Here is an 18,026-nt window from a genome sequence, read left to right as displayed (position 1 = left end):
TGCTGTCTGCCCGCTCCCCTGCGCGTTGCCGTGCGGAATTGGCTGTTGCAAGAAGCAAAGGGCAAAGCCAGCAGCGAGCTGGGCATGGGCACGGGTCTGCCGAGGGACCATACATCCCTGCGAGGGATCAGTGCCCACAGTACCTGCGCTCTCAAGACTAAAGTGAGCCTGTGTGAGGCACCTAACTCAGCAGAAGCGCACTCACATGCAGAAAAGGCGGGCCCTGCCCTGGGCTCAGGGAGCAAGGGCTGCAGCCTTGAAAGCGCTGGCTGTTGGAAAGAGACCCCATTGGAGAGGGTAGCCCGCTGCTGCTCAGCGCCATTTACTGCAGGAGTGCCCTGGAAAGGGTAGCCTCAGCTCTGTGCAGCAGTTCTTTAGGAGACTCTCTTCTGGTTTTGCAGAACCCCGTCTACCACCAGCTGGAATGTGGCCGACGTCCTTCCTGCCTGTTGAGAAAGGAGTACGACAAGAAGCTGAAGGAGAGGATGAAAGAGAATGACAAGGGCCAAAGCCCTGCAAATCAGAAAGCATCAGATGGGTGGAAGGAAGAGCCACAGCTCCCCAGGTGAGCACAGAGAGAGTGAGTGTGCACCAGCCCCGCTGAGCCTGGGAACAGCCCTGGAGGCCCTGAGACCGTGAGAGTGTTCTGGGGTTCCCTGGGCTCGGAGTCCTCCCCTTCCTCGTGACAAGGCAAGGAGCTGGGTGCGATGCCACCCCCAGGGGCCTCTCTGCACCCCAAGGCCAAGGCATGACACAGGTCTCGAGGGGAAGGCTGTGGGTGCAAAGGGCCAAGGGGGCCGTGTCTGATGGTGGGCGTCTGTGTGGGACATTGCAACACATCCCACAGCTAGGGGTCTGAGTGAGGCCTTGGGACACTTCTGTCCCTTCTTCCCCACACAAGTGGGGGAAGTGAGATGGTTTTGTGCCAGTGAGATGTTCCCCTCAGCCGTAGTGCATGTGCTCATGCCAAAAAGCACTGGAAACATCAAAGGGACAGCTGTTGTCCTGGTGGAGACGTGGTCTTCCTCCTGCACAAGCACCTTGTGCTGCTGGAGCTAAGGTGTGAGCTGCGAGCCCAGCTCTTAGAAACGGCCTCCAAGAGTACTCCCCTAAGCTAAGCCTGCTGTGTCTTTTTAGATTCGAGCCACCAATTCACAAGAGGTCTGAGAAGGAGCTGAAGAAGCCAACACCTCCAGCTCATCCACAGCCTACACCCCCTGAGCGCCCGGATAAACCTCAGGACCCTCCAACAACGGTACGCTATAGCCATTTGCCAGCCCCGTTTGCCCTTGGAGACTCCAGAGCAGGGCAGAAGCAGCAGCTGTTGCTGCCCACCGTCCCTGTGCTCCTGCCTGTGCCCAGCCCCAGAGACAAACGCTACACACGGTTGTGTTTCCCTTACCTGCAGGGAGCGTACTATATGCGTGCTCTGAGAGAGGAAAGACGGGAACAAATACTAATGGCCCACAGGCTCAAAAGAATTAAAGCTGAATCATGGGATAAATACGATTCCAGCATACGGAAACAGATCTTTGAGCGAAGACAGGTATGGCATGCAGTCAGAGCCCCCAGGAAAAAAAAAGCCCCAAGCAGGCATTTCCCCACTCCTTGGGAGGGAGGGGAGCAGCGCAGGTCTCCGGCACAGCAGCGCTGTGGTCACCACCTGGCCAGGCAGGGGCCTGCTATTTGTCCGCTCCCCTGCGCGTTGCTGTGCGGGAGGAGCTGTTGCAAGGAGCAAAGGGCCAAGCCAGCAGCGAGCTGGGCATGGGCACGGGTCTGCCGAGGGACTGTACCTCCCTGTGAGGGATCAGTGCCCTCAGTACCTGCGCCCTGAAGACTAAATTGAGCTTGGACGAGGCACCTAACTCGGCAGAAGCACACCCCCAGGCAGAAAAGGCGGGCCCTGCCCTGGGCTCAGGGAGCAAGGGCTGCAGCCTTGAAAGAGCTGGCTGTTGGTAGCAGACCCCATTGGAGAGGATTGCCCCCTGCTGCTCAGTACAGGCGTGCACTGGGAGGGACAGCCTCAGCTCCTTGCAGCAGTTCTTTAGGAGACTCTCTTCTCGTTTTGCAGAAGAACTTCCACCACACTATGGACTGTGACCGACGTCCATCCTTCCTCTTAAGAAAGGAGTACGATGAGAAGCTGAAGGAGAGGCTGAATCAGAATGTGAAAGGCCAAAGCCCTACGAGCCGGAAGGCAGCAGAGAGGGGGCAGGAAGAGCCGCAGCTCCCCAGGAGAGCACAGACAGAGTAAGTGTGTGCCAGCCCCGCTGAGCCTGGGAAGAGCCCTGGAGGCCATGAGCCCTGGAGCAGTGTGCTGGGGTTCCCAGCGCTCGGAGTCCTCCGCTTCCTTGTAACACGGGAAGGAGCTGGGTGCGATGCCATGCCCGGGGGCCTCTCTGCACCCCACAACCGAGCCATGACACAGGTCCCGAGGGGAAGGCTGTGGGTGCAAAGGGCCAAGGGGGCCATGTCTGATGGTGGGCGTCTGCATGGGACGTAGCAACACATCCCAAAACTAGGGGCCTGAGTGAGGCCTTGGGACATTACTGTCCTTTCTTCCCCACCCAAGCTGATGGCCTTTCTTTTGGATCCTGCAGGAAAGGGGAGAAGACAAGGCTCTTGGACCACCGTGGGAAGGCCCAGGGCGTGCCGTCCACGCCAGGAAACCACGAGCGGCCCTGCAGCTTCCAGCTGCAGAGGCCGTAGCCATCAACTCCAACACCAAAAGCTAAAGCAGGCGCCAGCACCAGTACCAGGGACACTCCAGCAGAAGCTCCCACCTCTGCTCATGGTGCTGCCCCCTTTGCAGTGTGAGAGCTGCCAGCAAGGGGTGTGAAGAGCGCCTTCCAAAGGGTGACCTGACCAATAAAGAGTGCTGGTGCCTGCTGCCAGCTGGACTAACCACACTGCTCCCTGCATGGCCTTTTCTTTGCACAAAAGAGGAGAGGAGAAGCCCTGCAACTCCCTGTACAGCTCCCATGGTCCCTCCCACCTCTCCCGGTGGAGGGCAGCTCGTGCAGGGGGACCTTGGGCCCTGTGGCAGAGGGCTTCTCCCAGTGCTGACGAGGACCATCTGCCACCAGGGGCTTGCTGCTTTGCAGCAATGGCCGGCAATGACAAGCAGGTTTCTGTCTGTGGTATACCTTCCTTGACATCCGTTTTACAATTTGTGGGCCCACAGGCCCATTCTCCTGCTTTGGGGAGATTCTTGGATTGAAGTCTCCCATGAGAACGATTGCTGGTGATACTGCAACTTCTGCAAACTGCTCATAGAATGTCTCATCCATCTCTTCATCCTGATTAGGCGGTCTATAACAGACCCCCACCAAAATGTCACTCCTGCAGGCCTTCCCCCGATCCTTATCCATAGACAATCAACTTTATCATTCCCAACCCCAAGCTCTTCAACACCAAGACACTCTTTAATATAAAGAGCCACACCACCACCCTTCCTTCCTTGTCTATCCCTTCTGAAGAGCTTGTAGCCGTCCATCACAGTACTCCAGTCTTGGGAGTGATCCCACCATGTTTCGGTTATAGCAGCTAGGTCATAGTTAGCCTGCCACACAATCACTTCCAGCTCCTCCTGTTTGTTACCCATGCTGCGTGCATTGGTGTAGATGCACTTCTGAGACATCTGCCTCACTCCCAGCTTCAGCACTGTTCTTCTAGGCCCTCCTCTGGTGAGCCCTGTTTTATCCCCTTCCCCCATCATAGCTAGTTTAAAGCTCTCAATGAGTCCTGCTAGCTCCTGCGCTAAGATTCATTTCCCCCTTTGAGACAGGTGAGTTCCATCCACTGACAACAGACCAGGGGTCAAGTAAACTGCCCCATGGTCAAAGAACCCAAAGTTCCTGTCTCAATGCCAGCCTCTCAGCCAATTATTCATTACCTGTGTTTTCCTAGCCCGCTCCATGTCCTTCACCTCTCCAGAAGGTATAGAAGAAATCCCCACTTGCGCTCCCGCTCCTTGAACTATTCGCTCTAAACCCCTGAAATCTCCTTTCATGGTTCTCAGGCTTCTCTAAGCGATTTCACCACTGCCCGCCTGAACTATGAGTAATGGGTAGTAATCAGTGGGGTGAACCAGCTCTGGGAGTTTTCTAGTTATGTCCCTGACCTGGGCCCCAAGTAGGCAGCACTCTTCCTTACGGCTCAGGTATGGTCTGCAAATAGGGCCCTCTGTTCCTCTGAGAAGGGAGTCACCTACCACAACCACCCTTCTTGCTTTCCTGGCAGAGGCAGTCTGAATGCACGGAGTCCACTGCCTTGTCCTTGGTAACCTCTTGGGGGAACCTTCCTGCGCGTCCCCACTTACCACCCCTTTAATGTCCAGTGCTGCAAACTTATTCTTTAGGGGGACCTGGGGACGCGAGGTAGGCAGAGGGGGTGTCTGCCCACGATGCGGAGCAGGGACCCTCTCCCAACCGTCCCTATCCCTCAGGTCCCCCTCCTCTGCCCAACAGGGACCGGGAAGGGGGTCCACCACCAACTGTGGAGTATCTCCCTGGTGCCTCTCCCTCTGGCACACCACGGAGCTACTCCACCAGTCGATCTCCAGCTCACAGTCCCTGATAGCCTTCAGTCTCTCAACCTCCTCCTTCAGCTCTGCCAATGTGCCGAGCAGATCTTCAACCGGCTCGCACCTCACGCAGATGGAATACCTGCCGCTCTCCCACGGCAGCAGCAGGCTCTCGCACTCCCTGCAGCCAGAGACCTGTGTAGCCACAGTTCTGGACAGGCCTCGATGCAGGAACGCCCCTGCGCGTCGCGATCCCCCCCTCGGCTGCGCTGAGCTGCGGGATGTGCCTGCCTCGGGGCCGCTCCTCTCAGCCAGTGACCGTCGGTGTGGGCGGTACTCACGCGCTGCTGGCCCCTCCCTGCTCGCAGTGGGCAGCGACGCGTCCCCGCCCTCCCGGAGGCTGTTTCGAGGCAGAGGCCGTGCGCGCAGTCACCGCGGTCACCGCTGCCCTGGCGACGCCCGCTCCCCTCAGCCTCTCTCCTGAGAGCTGGCGGCTGCGGCCTGGTTGCGCTGCTGTGGCGGGCCGCCCGGGCCGCCCGGGCCACCCCTGGCGAAGCAGGGGCCCGAGATCCCCCTGTAACTCCTGGTCGGGCGCTGGGCCTGCGGCTGGGCCTGCGGCTGCGGCTGCGGCTGCGGCTGCTCTGCTGCGACGCAACTGACCTCAACTACTGAGATGAGGCCCTGAGCAACCTGATCTGGTGGGGGGCGTCGCTGCCTGTGGCAGGGGGCTGGAACTAGGTGACCTTTGAGGGCCCTTCCACCCAAGCCATTCTATGATTCCTTTTGCTTGCCTAAACTAGAGGTCTTTAAAATACCTGTACTTGCTATCAATCCCATCGGAATAAATCTCACTGCCTCTGCCTACTTCTTTTAGTAAACATGATCGGATACTACTCCTGTTCATTAAGGCACACATACACCCTTCTAAAATCAGCCCCAGTTCTTGACGCGCTTTTTCTTAGCTACAAATTCTGTACTGTGACTCCGTTGCAGACAAACTATACCTATATACCTATATATATATACACATACATACTATATGCATTTGTATGTATGCAGTGTGTGCATACACATCTATGGAAATTGTATATAGGCAGTAGGAAAAACTGATTCCCCCCTATTCAACAGTTTTAGGACTATGCCTGCTCCAGGTTTGGAATCACCCAGATATTGAGAATTTGGGATGAGCAAAATTAAGGTCTCCGAGGATGGTTACAGGGGTGTCACATATGACAGAATGAAAAATCTGGGTTGGTTTAGTTTAGAAAAAGAGAAATGTAAGGGGGAATCTTATAGGTATATTCAGCTCCTTGTCGATAGTCATGAACAAGATGGAGACAGAGTCTTTCTAGAAATGTTTAGCAAAGAGATGGGAGGCAGCAAAAACAAGCAGTAGCAGGGAAAATTCTGATTAGCTAAAGAAAACACCGTTAGCCGTGAGGTGCTTTCACAGTGATGGCTAGCTAAACTTTACCACACCGGTCTCTCGCCCTCCCCCTACTCAAAGGAAAGTGAGGAGAAAATGTGATGAAAAAGGGTTGAGATCAGGACAGTTTAAAAAGGAATAAAGAAAGGAAAAGAAAAAAAAAAGCTATAACAAGAATAAACAAAGCAGGTGATGCACAATGCAACTGGTCACCACAAGCCAACTGATGCCCACCTTGTTGCTCAGCAACAGTGGCCTCTCCCGCCAACCCCCCCCAGTGTTATTGTCCCACATGGCACCACATGCTATGGGACATCCCTTTGGCCAGTTGGGGTCAGCTGTCCTGGCTGTGTCCCCTCCCAGCTCCCTGTGCACCCCCAGATTCCTCGGATTCACCAGGAGGAAGTCACGCTTGATAAGCCTCTTAAAATTATGTGGTGAAAGGACTGGCTTGGAAGACAAGAAGAGGGCATTGGATATAGACAGGGGGACTAATGGCTGAAGTGCAACCCTGCAGAAGGAGATTTGAGTACTGAGCTGCACAAATGCTCTGCTGCTACCACACTGCTATTAATATTCAGCAAGTGTGTAATTCAGAGCTTAACCCAGCCTCACAGAAGGAAGTGCAGTCCCAAATGTGTCCTCCTTACAACTAACAGTCTAAACACAAGTGCAACGTCGGGGGAAATTCAGAGAAGATGGGACCGGTGTTGTGAAGGACAAGGCAAACTAGAATAAACACAGCATACGGTAAGAAAAAAGAAGGAAAAGGTTGTTCATCCCTTGACACAAAGATAAGACTTCAACGGGAAGAGAAAGTAAAACAGCACAGGTGTGTTATTTATTATATACCCTACATCTTCCCTCGGAACAGTCATAGTGAGGTCCCGACTCTCCTCCCACACCATTTTCCCTCTAACCTTTGCTGATAGGATCAGCAGATTAAGAAGATGAACAAATCTTGCCACCTTTGGTCGCTGTCTCCCAAGTAAGAAACCTGCACACAGGCAGAGACAGGCAAGTGTTTCTCTCAGGAAAAAATAAATAAATAAATAAATAAAATTTAAAAAAAATAGTAAGAAGGAAGGGAAAAAAAAGACAAAAAAAAAAAAAAAGCCACACTCAGAGCTAGTGACCATGCCTCGTCTGCTGGTACCTGCCATCCACTGCACCATGCTCTTTTCAATGACGGCTCATTGTTACTTTTTTTGGAGGGAGCTCCAGCCCTTCCGATTGTCCTTGCTGGTCCTGTGTTGGGGATTGAGCTGATGGAACCTTTGCTCTTTGCTGGGGTACCCGTCTCCTCTTTCCTTCTGCCTACAAGACTTTCTTGAGGAGGCTGGCTTTAGCATACTCACTGCTTCTGCAGCTGTGCTCATGGGGTAGAGGGATGTAGGGCTTGCTGAGCAGAGCGCTGGGAAGTTGAGAGCCCTGCCTAGTGAAGCCTTCTAGGACTGTGAGCGTGTGGGGGAGGATGCATGTTCCAGGTGCTTCCCGTTGGAAGGCCTTGCAGCAGCTCCCGTGCCACGTGCTGTTGAGGTCTTCCTTTGTAGATCGTCGTGTGCTGAATGAAGTTCATCACAGTGCGACTGGGGTATACGAGGGGCTCGGTGTTGTCTCGCGAAGCAAAGTGGTGGCTTCTCCTTGTGGCCTCTGACAGAGTTACCTTGCGCTCTGCAGCCGTGTTCTGAGTGCACGAAGCTCCTTCGGCCTTGCTGCACTTCCCTTGCCTGCTTCCCAAAGTTTCTCTCTGCCAAGCGGAGGGCGGCTGAGGTGAGAGATGGAGGCAGAGGCGTCAGCACCGCCGCCTCAGGGGCCTCACTCTGGTCCCCCGCCCATGCTGAGGCGAGATGTGCGTGGCCTATGAGGTGTCGGCCCCTTTGTGACACGGTGGGTGACATCATGGGGCTCAGCTATAAAACCCCGTCCCCGCCGTGCCCGGCCACACTTCCCAGCAAGGCCTGGGAGGTGTTGGAGTTGCTCTCGCCAGCGCTGCTCTGCTCCACAGGAGCTGCTCTGCCAGCAGCAGAAGGCGAGGGGAGCCTGTGGGAGAGAACGCTGGTTGGGAAGTGTTGAGGAGGAGAAGGAGGAGGAGCCAAGGGAGTTTTGTAGCAGGAAGAGCACCTCTTTCCCAGCTGCTGTAAGGCAGGGGCAAAGATGAAGCACTACCTGCTCTTCAGCCCCTTGAAGCCTGAGGAACTTTCATTAATTAAGGAGCTCACCAGCAAAGGTAAGGCCCTGGGGGGCCCTTGTGGGAGCACTGTTGTCGCAAAGATGGACATGAGCTGTGGAAAGCTTGGGGCTGCCACTGCCGGGGGAAGGTCTTCTGAAGGGTCCTGGCGTCTGCAAGGAGAGCCCTGAGTGCATCAAATGTGCTTCCCAAGGTGCATCTGATGCCTCCCCTTCCTCCCCAGGCCTGTCCTGGGCACAGTGCGGGCTTGCAAGCTGGGCAAGGTCCAGGAGCTGTGCAGCAGCTTGCCCCAGCAGTGCGAGTGCTGGCTGAGGGCAAGGCAGAGCTTGATCACACACCACTGTCACCTCTGTGGCTATGGGGGTTCAGACTTCATGGGCATTGCCAACTCACCGCATCTTGGGATCTGTCTTTTGCTTTCCAGAAATCTGCCAAGTGTGGGATAGTACATCCAAATACATCAGAAGGCAGCTGTTGCGGAAGCAGGTGAGCCTTACATCCTGCCCCTGGCCCATCTTGCCCCTTTGGACCTGGGCCACGCAGCACCATCTTCAGGGCCCGCAAGTCACGCAGCACCCTTGCAGCTCTGCCCAGCACTGCCATTGATCCCTCTTCTTGCTTGCGTTTTCAGGTGGTGAATATTGGAATCGGAACCTTTGCCGTTGTGCCAGCAGACACCACTAGTGCCGATGGCAAGGCTATGGTTGTTCAGAAACCCGTGTTCAAGCCCTGCAGGTTTATGATGACATTTTACAAGCTCAAGTGTGCCGAGAACGAAATTTCTAGTAAGAAGCTTTTTGCTTTGCTTTCCCTGTGCAGCCCTTGCCTTTTGCTCCATGCAGTCGTCCCTGTGCCATGGCAGAGCAAAGTGTCTTGCAACATGGACAGGCCGAGTGTGGGTGCACATACAGCATCCCAGAACCTGCCCCTCCCCTGGGAGTCAGCCCCCTCTTTGCGGCTCGTCCCACCCTCTAGCTGGATGCTCGTAGCAGGTGGCAAAGCTTCCCTTGGCCTTCTGTTCCCCATCTGCTCTGCTCTGGAGATGTGGCCAAAGCTGGCAAGGGCCTTCCCCGTGGCACAGCATTGCACGAGGGCTGGGCGCTGCCCACACTTAGTGTGTGAGTTTGCTGAAATGCGTGGGGACTGACGTTGTTGCTTCATGGTTGTTTTCTAGTCGAGACACCATTTGCTCCGCTGGACTTTGAGCAGATTGCCTCAGACATCCACTTCCGACCAGAAATAGTAGAGCAGTGCATCCATGAGACCCTGCTTCTCTTCGCTGGTGCCCTCCTGGACAAAAAGGATGTGGAATTCTTCTTCAAGGGTATCGGCATTCTTACTGTGCGAAGAAAAGTGGTCACCATGAACTTCTACACTGAGTTCCTGCTGGAGGTGGATGACACAGACAACATGTATGAAGCTCTTCTCACGGTGAGTGGTTCGTGTCTCCGGGGCTGCTGGCAGCTCTGGCAATGCTGTCAAAGCTCTCTCAAACTGCTTTCTCCTTGCCTGCCTCGCCATCGGGTGAGACAGGCTCGAGGAGCTATACAAACTCTCGGTAGCACCTGGGCCTGTTTGTGTGAGGGGCTAATGACACCAAAGGAGAAAGCGGGGCGAGGATTTTGGAGAGGCAGCCATGTCCCTGAGCAGTGGGAACGTTTGCTACCTTTGGGAGCAAGGAGCCCATATCCTCGGCTTCTGCTGACGTGTGTCTGTCCCATTGCAGGACTCCAAGATGACGGATATGATTGCATCTGACGGCAAAAATAAATATACTCGTATCAGTGGAAATAGTTTCATCACACTACCAACGTGAGTGCCATCTCTTCTGCAACATCTGGCTGGCCAGGGGAGCTGGTGCCCAGCTCGTGCTTTGGGTGCAGCCCCTTCATGGTGCTTCTCTCCTGCCAAAGTGAGGCAGGACCAGCTCGTTGCTGGGAGGGCTTCCAGGCTGACCCCCTGCTCAGTCCTTCTGGGCAGTGCAGATGAAGCGGCCAGTCTGCAGTTGAGGGTCCCTGAGAGTGGTGGGAGGGTGTGAGGGGACAGCGAGGAGGACTTGTGTTGGGTCTGGCGGGAAGGAGAGGGAAGCGCGGGAAGAAGCTTCTGGAGGCTGTGGGGCCCCTCAGCTTGCACAGGCCATTGTGTCCTCCAAAGGTTCAGCAGTAGCTCCCAAAGAACCCTGTCAGCAGCTTCTTAGTGTGGGACACCAAGGGAACACAGTGCCTCTTTTGACAAGTGGTGTCTATCTGTTTCCAGGCTTATACTTCAGGACCCGCACTGCAATCCGATTTCCATCAAGCCCAAAAGAGATCCGCAGCCTTGGGGCAAGGGTGGCCGAAGAGGTAATGTCCCAGTGGGCTTCTGGCAGGGGGTTGCATGTTCTCCTCTCGTCCTCGCAGGGCAGGAGAGCCAATGTTGATGTGTGGGGCATGGGAGAGAAGGCAGCTGTGTGGGACAAAATGCCCCAGGAATGGTGGCTCCCAGGGTCGGCAATGAGTGTGGGTGGGCACGGCTGAGCAGCTCTGCTGCTGCCGCTGCCCTGCACAGACACAGAGGTGACATCGTGGTGTTCTCTTGCAGTGAGTGTGCTGGACCCGGTGGTGCTGGCTCAGAGGAGGGTTTCTCTAGCCAAGACGGCAGAGAAGAAAACCAAGGAGGATAAAAACAAGCAGGGTGACCAAGCCAGGTGAGCCTGCTGGAGAAGTGTTGTGGTGGAGTTGGGGGACATAAAGGCAAGAGCCTTTTGTGCCAGTAAGAAGTTTCCATAGGCTGCAGTGCATGTGCTCATGCCAAAAAGCACTGGAAACATCAAAGGGACAGCTGTTGTCCTGGTGGAGACATGGTCTTCCTCCTGCATAAGCACTTTCTGCTGCTGGAGCTAAGGTGTGAGCTGCGAGCCCAGCTCTTAGAAACTGCCTCCAAAAGTACTCCCATAAGCTAAGCCTGCTGTGTCTTTTTAGATTCCTGCCACCAATTCATGAGAGGTCTGGGGAAGAGCTGAAGAAGCCAAAACCTCCAGCTTATCCACGGCCATCCACGGCTTTTCCTCTGGACCCTCCGACAATGGTACGCCATAGGTATTTGCCAGCCCCGTTCCACTTTGGGGTCTCCAGAGCAAGGCAGAAGCAGCAGCTGATGCTGCCCACCATCCCTGTGCTCCTGCATGTACCCAGCCCCAGGAGACTAATGCTGTACGCGGTTGTGTTTCCCTTGCCTGCAGGGAGTGTGCTCTGTGTGCACTCAGATAGAAGAAAGACAGGAACGCATACTGATGGGCCACAGGCTCAAAAAGATTGAAGCTGAAATCTGGGACCAATACTATGTATGCATATGGAGTAGGAGCATGGAGCATGGCATGTTTTCAGAGCCCCCAGGAAAAAATGCCCCCAGCAGGCATTTGCCCTCCTCCTTGGGAGGGAGGGGAGCAGTGCAGGTCTCCGGCATGGCAGCGTTACAGTCACCACCTGGCCACTCAAGGGGCCTGCTGTCTGCCCGCTCCCCTGCACGCTGAAAGGAGCAAAGGGCCAAGCCAGCAGCGAGCTGGGCATGGGCACGGGTCTGCCGGGAGACTGTACCTCTCTGCAAGGGACCAGAGCCCGCAGTACCTGCGCTCTGAAGGCTAAAGTGAGCCTGTGCAAGGCACCTAACTCAGCAGAAGCACACCCCCAGGCAGAAACGGCAGGCCGTGCCCTGGGCTCACGGAGCAAGGGCTGTAGCCTTGAAAGCGCTGGCTGTTGGAAAGAGACCCCATTGGAGAGGGTAGCCCGCTGCTGCTCAGCGCCATTTGCTGCAGGAGTGCACTGGGAGGGGCAGCCTCAGCTCCTTGCAGCAGTTCTTTAGGAGACTCTCTTCTGGTTTTGCAGAGACCCTTCTGCCAATTGTTCAAGTGCTTGCGACGTCCTTCCCACATCGTGAGAAAGGAGTACGATCAGATGCTCAAAGAGAGGATGAAGCAGAATGATAAAGGCCAAAGACATACGATCCAGAAGGCACCACAGGGATGGCACGAAGAGCCACAGCCCCCGAGGACAGCACAGACAGAGTAAGTGTGCACAGGCCCAACCGAGGCCTGGGAAGAGCCCTGGAGGACCTGAGACCCTGAGCCGTGTTCTGGGGTTCCCAGGGCTTGTCGTCCTCCCCTTCCTCGTGACATGGAAAGGAGCAGGGTGCGATGCCACCCCCAGGGGCCTCTCCGCACCCCCAGGCCGGGACTTGACACAGGTCCAGAGGGGAAGGCTGTGGGTGCAAAGAGCCAAGGGGGTCGCGTCTGATGGTGGGCATCTCTGTGGGACGTTGCAACACATCCCACAGCTAGGGGCGTGAGTGAGGCCTTGGGACACTTCTGTCCCTTCTTCCCCACACAAGTGGGGGAAGTGAGATGGTTTTGTGCCAGTGAGATGTTCCCCTCAGCCGTAGTGCATGTGCTCATGCCAAAAAGCACTGGAAACATCAAAGGGACAGCTGTTGTCCTGGTGGAGACGTGGTCTTCCTCCTGCACAAGCACCTTGTGCTGCTGGAGCTAAGGTGTGAGCTGCGAGCCCAGCTCTTAGAAACGGTCTCCAAGTGTACTCCCAGAAGCTAAGCCTGCTGTGTCTTTCTAGATTATTGCCACCACTTCATGAGAGGTCTGACGAGGAGCTGAAGAAGCCAAAACCTCCAGCTCATCCACAGCCTAAGCCCCCTGAGCACAGGGCTTTTGCTCAGGACTCTTCAAGACCGGTACGCCATAGTTATTTGCCAGCCCCGTTTGCCCTTGGAGACTCCAGAGCAGGGCAGAAGCAGCAGCTGTTGCTGCCCACTGTCTCTGTGCTCCTGCCTGTGCCCAGCCCCAGGAGACTAACCCTGCATATGGTTGTGTTTCCCTTGTCAGCAGGGAGTACGCTCTGTACGTACTAAAATAGAAGAAAGACGGCACCGTATACTGATGGACCATAAGCTCAAAAAGCTTGAGGCTGCAACGTGGAACCAATATGATTCAACGTTGCAGAGGCTGATGATGGAGCACAGGCAGGTATGGCATGCATTCAGAGCCCCCAGGAAAAAAATGCCCCCAGCAGGCATTTCCCCACTCCTTGGGAGGGAGGGGAGCAGTGCAGGTCTCCGGCATGGCAGCGTTACAGTCACCACCTGGCCACTCAAGGGGCCTGCTGTCTGCCCGCTCCCCTGCACGCTGAAAGGAGCAAAGGGCCAAGCCAGCAGTGAGCTGGGCATGGGCACGGGTCTGCCGGGAGACTGTACCTCTCTGCAAGGGATCAGAGCCCGCAGTACCTGCGCTCTGAAGACTAAAGTGAGCCTGTGCGAGGCACCTAACTCAGCAGAAGCACACATCCATGCAGAAAAGGCAGTCCCTGCCCTGGGCTCCGGGAGCAAGGGCTGCAGCCTTGAAAGCGCTGGCTGTTCATAGGAGACCCCATTGGAGAGGGTAGCTGGCTGCTGCTCAGCGCCATTTGCTGCAGGAGTGCACTGGGAGGGGCAGCCTCAGCTCCTTGCAGCAGTTCTTTAGGAAACTCTCTTCTGGTTTTGCAGAAAAACTTCCGCCACCCGCTGGAGTGTGACCAACATCCTTCCTTCCGTGTCAGAATGGAGTACGACGAGAAGGTAAAGGAGAGGATGAAAGAGAATGAGGAAGGCCTAAGCCCTGTGAGCCAGAAGGCACCAGAAGGATGGCACGAAGACCCACAGCCCCTGAGGAGAGCACAGAGAGAGTAAGTGTGCACAGGTACAACTGCGGCCTGGGAATCCCCCTGGAGGCCATGAGCCCTGGAGCAGTGTTCTGGGGATCCCAGCGCTCGGAGTCCTCCCCTTCCTCGTGACACCGGATGGAGCTGGGTGTGATGCCACCCCCAGGGGCCTCTCCGCACCCCCAGGCCGAGGCATGACACAGGTCCCAGGGGAAGGCTGTGGGTGCAAAGGGCCAAGGGGCCGTGTCTGATGATGTGCGTCTGTGTGGGACATTGCAACACATCCCACAGCTAGGGGCCTGAGTGAGGCCTTGGGACATTTCTGTCCCTTCTTCCCCATACAAGTGGGGGAAGTGAGATGGTTTTGTGCCAGTGAGATGTTCCCCTCAGCCGTAGTGCATGTGCTCATGCCAAAAAGCACTGGAAACATCAAAGGGACAGCTGTTGTCCTGGTGGAGACGTGGTCTTCCTCCTGCACAAGCACCTTGTGCTGCTGGAGCTAAGGTGTGAGCTGCGAGCCCAGCTCTTAGAAACGGCCTCCAAGAGTACTCCCAGAAGCTCAGCCTGCTGTGTCTTTTTAGATTCGAGCCACCAATTCACAAGAGGTCTGAGAAGGAGCTGAAGAAGCCAACACCTCCAGCTCATCCACAGCCTACACCCCCTGAGCGCCCGGATAAACCTCAGGACCCTCCAACAACGGTACGCTATAGCCATTTGCCAGCCCCGTTTGCCCTTGGAGACTCCAGAGCAGGGCAGAAGCAGCAGCTGTTGCTGCCCACCGTCCCTGTGCTCCTGCCTGTGCCCAGCCCCAGGAGACTAACGCTGCACTCGGTTGTGTTTCCCTTGCCTGCAGAGGGCGCGCTCTGTGCGTGCTCAGATGGAAGAAAGACGGCACAGAATACTGATGGCCCACGAGCGCAAACAGGTTGAAGATGAAATCTGGGGGGAATACGATGCAATCCTACGGAGTAGGAGCAGGGAGCGAGAAAAGGTATGTCATGCATTCAGAGCCCCCATGAAAGAAATGCCCCCAGCAGGCATTTCCCCACTCCTTGGGAGGGAGGTGAGCAGTGCAGGTCTCTGGCACAGCAGTGTTCTGGTCACCACCTGGCCAGGCAGGTGCCTGCTGTCTGCCCGCTCCCCTGCGCGTTGCCGTGCGGAATTGGCTGTTGCAAGAAGCAAAGGGCAAAGCCAGCAGCGAGCTGGGCATGGGCACGGGTCTGCCGAGGGACCATACATCCCTGCGAGGGATCAGTGCCCACAGTACCTGCGCTCTCAAGACTAAAGTGAGCCTGTGTGAGGCACCTAACTCAGCAGAAGCGCACTCACATGCAGAAAAGGCGGGCCCTGCCCTGGGCTCAGGGAGCAAGGGCTGCAGCCTTGAAAGCGCTGGCTGTTGGAAAGAGACCCCATTGGAGAGGGTAGCCCGCTGCTGCTCAGCGCCATTTACTGCAGGAGTGCCCTGGAAAGGGTAGCCTCAGCTCTGTGCAGCAGTTCTTTAGGAGACTCTCTTCTGGTTTTGCAGAACCCCGTCTACCACCAGCTGGAATGTGGCCGACGTCCTTCCTGCCTGTTGAGAAAGGAGTACGACAAGAAGCTGAAGGAGAGGATGAAAGAGAATGACAAAGGCCAAAGCCCTGCAAATCAGAAAGCATCAGATGGGTGGAAGGAAGAGCCACAGCTCCCCAGGTGAGCACAGAGAGAGTGAGTGTGCACCAGCCCCGCTGAGCCTGGGAACAGCCCTGGAGGCCCTGAGACCGTGAGAGTGTTCTGGGGTTCCCTGGGCTCGGAGTCCTCCCCTTCCTCGTGACAAGGCAAGGAGCTGGGTGCGATGCCACCCCCAGGGGCCTCTCTGCACCCCAAGGCCAAGGCATGACACAGGTCTCGAGGGGAAGGCTGTGGGTGCAAAGGGCCAAGGGGGCCGTGTCTGATGGTGGGCGTCTGTGTGGGACATTGCAACACATCCCACAGCTAGGGGTCTGAGTGAGGCCTTGGGACACTTCTGTCCCTTCTTCCCCACACAAGTGGGGGAAGTGAGATGGTTTTGTGCCAGTGAGATGTTCCCCTCAGCCGTAGTGCATGTGCTCATGCCAAAAAGCACTGGAAACATCAAAGGGACAGCTGTTGTCCTGGTGGAGACGTGGTCTTCCTCCTGCACAAGCACCTTGTGCTGCTGGAGCTAAGGTGTGAGCTGCGAGCCCAGCTCTTAGAAACGGCCTCCAAGAGTACTCCCCTAAGCTAAGCCTGCTGTGTCTTTTTAGATTCGAGCCACCAGTTCACGAGAGGTCTGAGAAGGAATTGAAGAAGCCAACACCTCTAGCTCGTCTACAGCCTAAGCCCCCTGAGCGCCTGGGTTTTTCTGCTCAGAAAACTGCAACCACGGTACGCCATAGACATTTGCCAGCCCCGTTTCCCCCTGGGGACTCCAGGGCAGGGCAGAAGCAGCAGCTGTTGCTGCCCACCGTCCCTGTGCTCCTGCCTGTGCCCAGCCCCAGAGACAAACGCTACACACGGTTGTGTTTCCCTTACCTGCAGGGAGCGTACTATATGCGTGCTCTGAGAGAGGAAAGACGGGAACAAATACTAATGGCCCACAGGCTCAAAAGAATTAAAGCTGAATCATGGGATAAATACGATTCCAGCATACGGAAACAGATCTTTGAGCGAAGACAGGTATGGCATGCAGTCAGAGCCCCCAGGAAAAAAAAAGCCCCAAGCAGGCATTTCCCCACTCCTTGGGAGGGAGGGGAGCAGCGCAGGTCTCCGGCACAGCAGCGCTGTGGTCACCACCTGGCCAGGCAGGGGCCTGCTATTTGTCCGCTCCCCTGCGCGTTGCTGTGCGGGAGGAGCTGTTGCAAGGAGCAAAGGGCCAAGCCAGCAGCGAGCTGGGCATGGGCACGGGTCTGCCGAGGGACTGTACCTCCCTGTGAGGGATCAGTGCCCTCAGTACCTGCGCCCTGAAGACTAAATTGAGCTTGGACGAGGCACCTAACTCGGCAGAAGCACACCCCCAGGCAGAAAAGGCGGGCCCTGCCCTGGGCTCAGGGAGCAAGGGCTGCAGCCTTGAAAGAGCTGGCTGTTGGTAGCAGACCCCATTGGAGAGGATTGCCCCCTGCTGCTCAGTACAGGCGTGCACTGGGAGGGACAGCCTCAGCTCCTTGCAGCAGTTCTTTAGGAGACTCTCTTCTCGTTTTGCAGAAGAACTTCCACCACACTATGGACTGTGACCGACGTCCATCCTTCCTCTTAAGAAAGGAGTACGATGAGAAGCTGAAGGAGAGGCTGAATCAGAATGTGAAAGGCCAAAGCCCTACGAGCCGGAAGGCAGCAGAGAGGGGGCAGGAAGAGCCGCAGCTCCCCAGGAGAGCACAGACAGAGTAAGTGTGTGCCAGCCCCGCTGAGCCTGGGAAGAGCCCTGGAGGCCATGAGCCCTGGAGCAGTGTGCTGGGGTTCCCAGCGCTCGGAGTCCTCCGCTTCCTTGTAACACGGGAAGGAGCTGGGTGCGATGCCATGCCCGGGGGCCTCTCTGCACCCCACAACCGAGCCATGACACAGGTCCCGAGGGGAAGGCTGTGGGTGCAAAGGGCCAAGGGGGCCATGTCTGATGGTGGGCGTCTGCATGGGACGTAGCAACACATCCCAAAACTAGGGGCCTGAGTGAGGCCTTGGGACATTACTGTCCTTTCTTCCCCACCCAAGCTGATGGCCTTTCTTTTGGATCCTGCAGGAAAGGGGAGAAGACAAGGCTCTTGGACCACCGTGGGAAGGCCCAGGGCGTGCCGTCCACGCCAGGAAACCACGAGCGGCCCTGCAGCTTCCAGCTGCAGAGGCCGTAGCCATCAACTCCAACACCAAAAGCTAAAGCAGGCGCCAGCACCAGTACCAGGGACACTCCAGCAGAAGCTCCCACCTCTGCTCATGGTGCTGCCCCCTTTGCAGTGTGAGAGCTGCCAGCAAGGGGTGTGAAGAGCGCCTTCCAAAGGGTGACCTGACCAATAAAGAGTGCTGGTGCCTGCTGCCAGCTGGACTAACCACACTGCTCCCTGCATGGCCTTTTCTTTGCACAAAAGAGGAGAGGAGAAGCCCTGCAACTCCCTGTACAGCTCCCATGGTCCCTCCCACCTCTCCCGGTGGAGGGCAGCTCGTGCAGGGGGACCTTGGGCCCTGTGGCAGAGGGCTTCTCCCAGTGCTGACGAGGACCAT

The 18,026-nt window shown here is 56.3% G+C and overlaps 2 protein-coding genes across 3 annotated transcripts; both read left to right on the top strand.

The window, feature by feature from the left end:
• The first annotated feature begins 4,951 nt into the window (after window positions 1-4,951).
• On the top strand, window positions 4,952-11,576 carry LOC308185168 (uncharacterized protein). Of its 2 annotated transcripts, XM_080572957.1 has the most exons (5): window positions 4,952-8,181; window positions 8,567-8,628; window positions 8,774-9,573; window positions 9,869-9,954; window positions 10,399-11,576. In XM_080572957.1, the coding sequence occupies exons 3-5, from the start codon at window positions 9,505-9,507 to the stop codon at window positions 10,559-10,561; spliced, it is 318 nt and encodes a 105-aa protein (XP_080429083.1). In that variant the 5' UTR covers window positions 4,952-8,181; window positions 8,567-8,628; window positions 8,774-9,504; the 3' UTR covers window positions 10,562-11,576. The 2 variants fall into 2 exon arrangements, with proteins under 2 accessions (XP_080429083.1, XP_080429082.1); XM_080572956.1 differs by lacking the exons at window positions 9,869-9,954; window positions 10,399-11,576 and having other exon boundaries at window positions 8,774-9,652.
• A 2,834-nt stretch (window positions 11,577-14,410) lies between these two features.
• LOC308185164 (uncharacterized protein) lies at window positions 14,411-17,504 on the top strand. Its single transcript, XM_080572950.1, has 5 exons — window positions 14,411-14,522; window positions 14,677-14,814; window positions 15,349-15,512; window positions 16,085-16,496; window positions 17,022-17,504. The coding sequence occupies exons 2-5, from the start codon at window positions 14,701-14,703 to the stop codon at window positions 17,202-17,204; spliced, it is 873 nt and encodes a 290-aa protein (XP_080429076.1). The 5' UTR covers window positions 14,411-14,522; window positions 14,677-14,700; the 3' UTR covers window positions 17,205-17,504.
• The last annotated feature ends 522 nt before the right edge of the window (window positions 17,505-18,026 follow it).

Source organism: Anser brachyrhynchus (assembly GCF_964034855.1).
Source record: "Anser brachyrhynchus genome assembly, chromosome: Z".
NCBI lineage: Eukaryota > Metazoa > Chordata > Aves > Anseriformes > Anatidae > Anser > Anser brachyrhynchus.
This window is presented reverse-complemented; position numbering and strand designations above follow the sequence as displayed.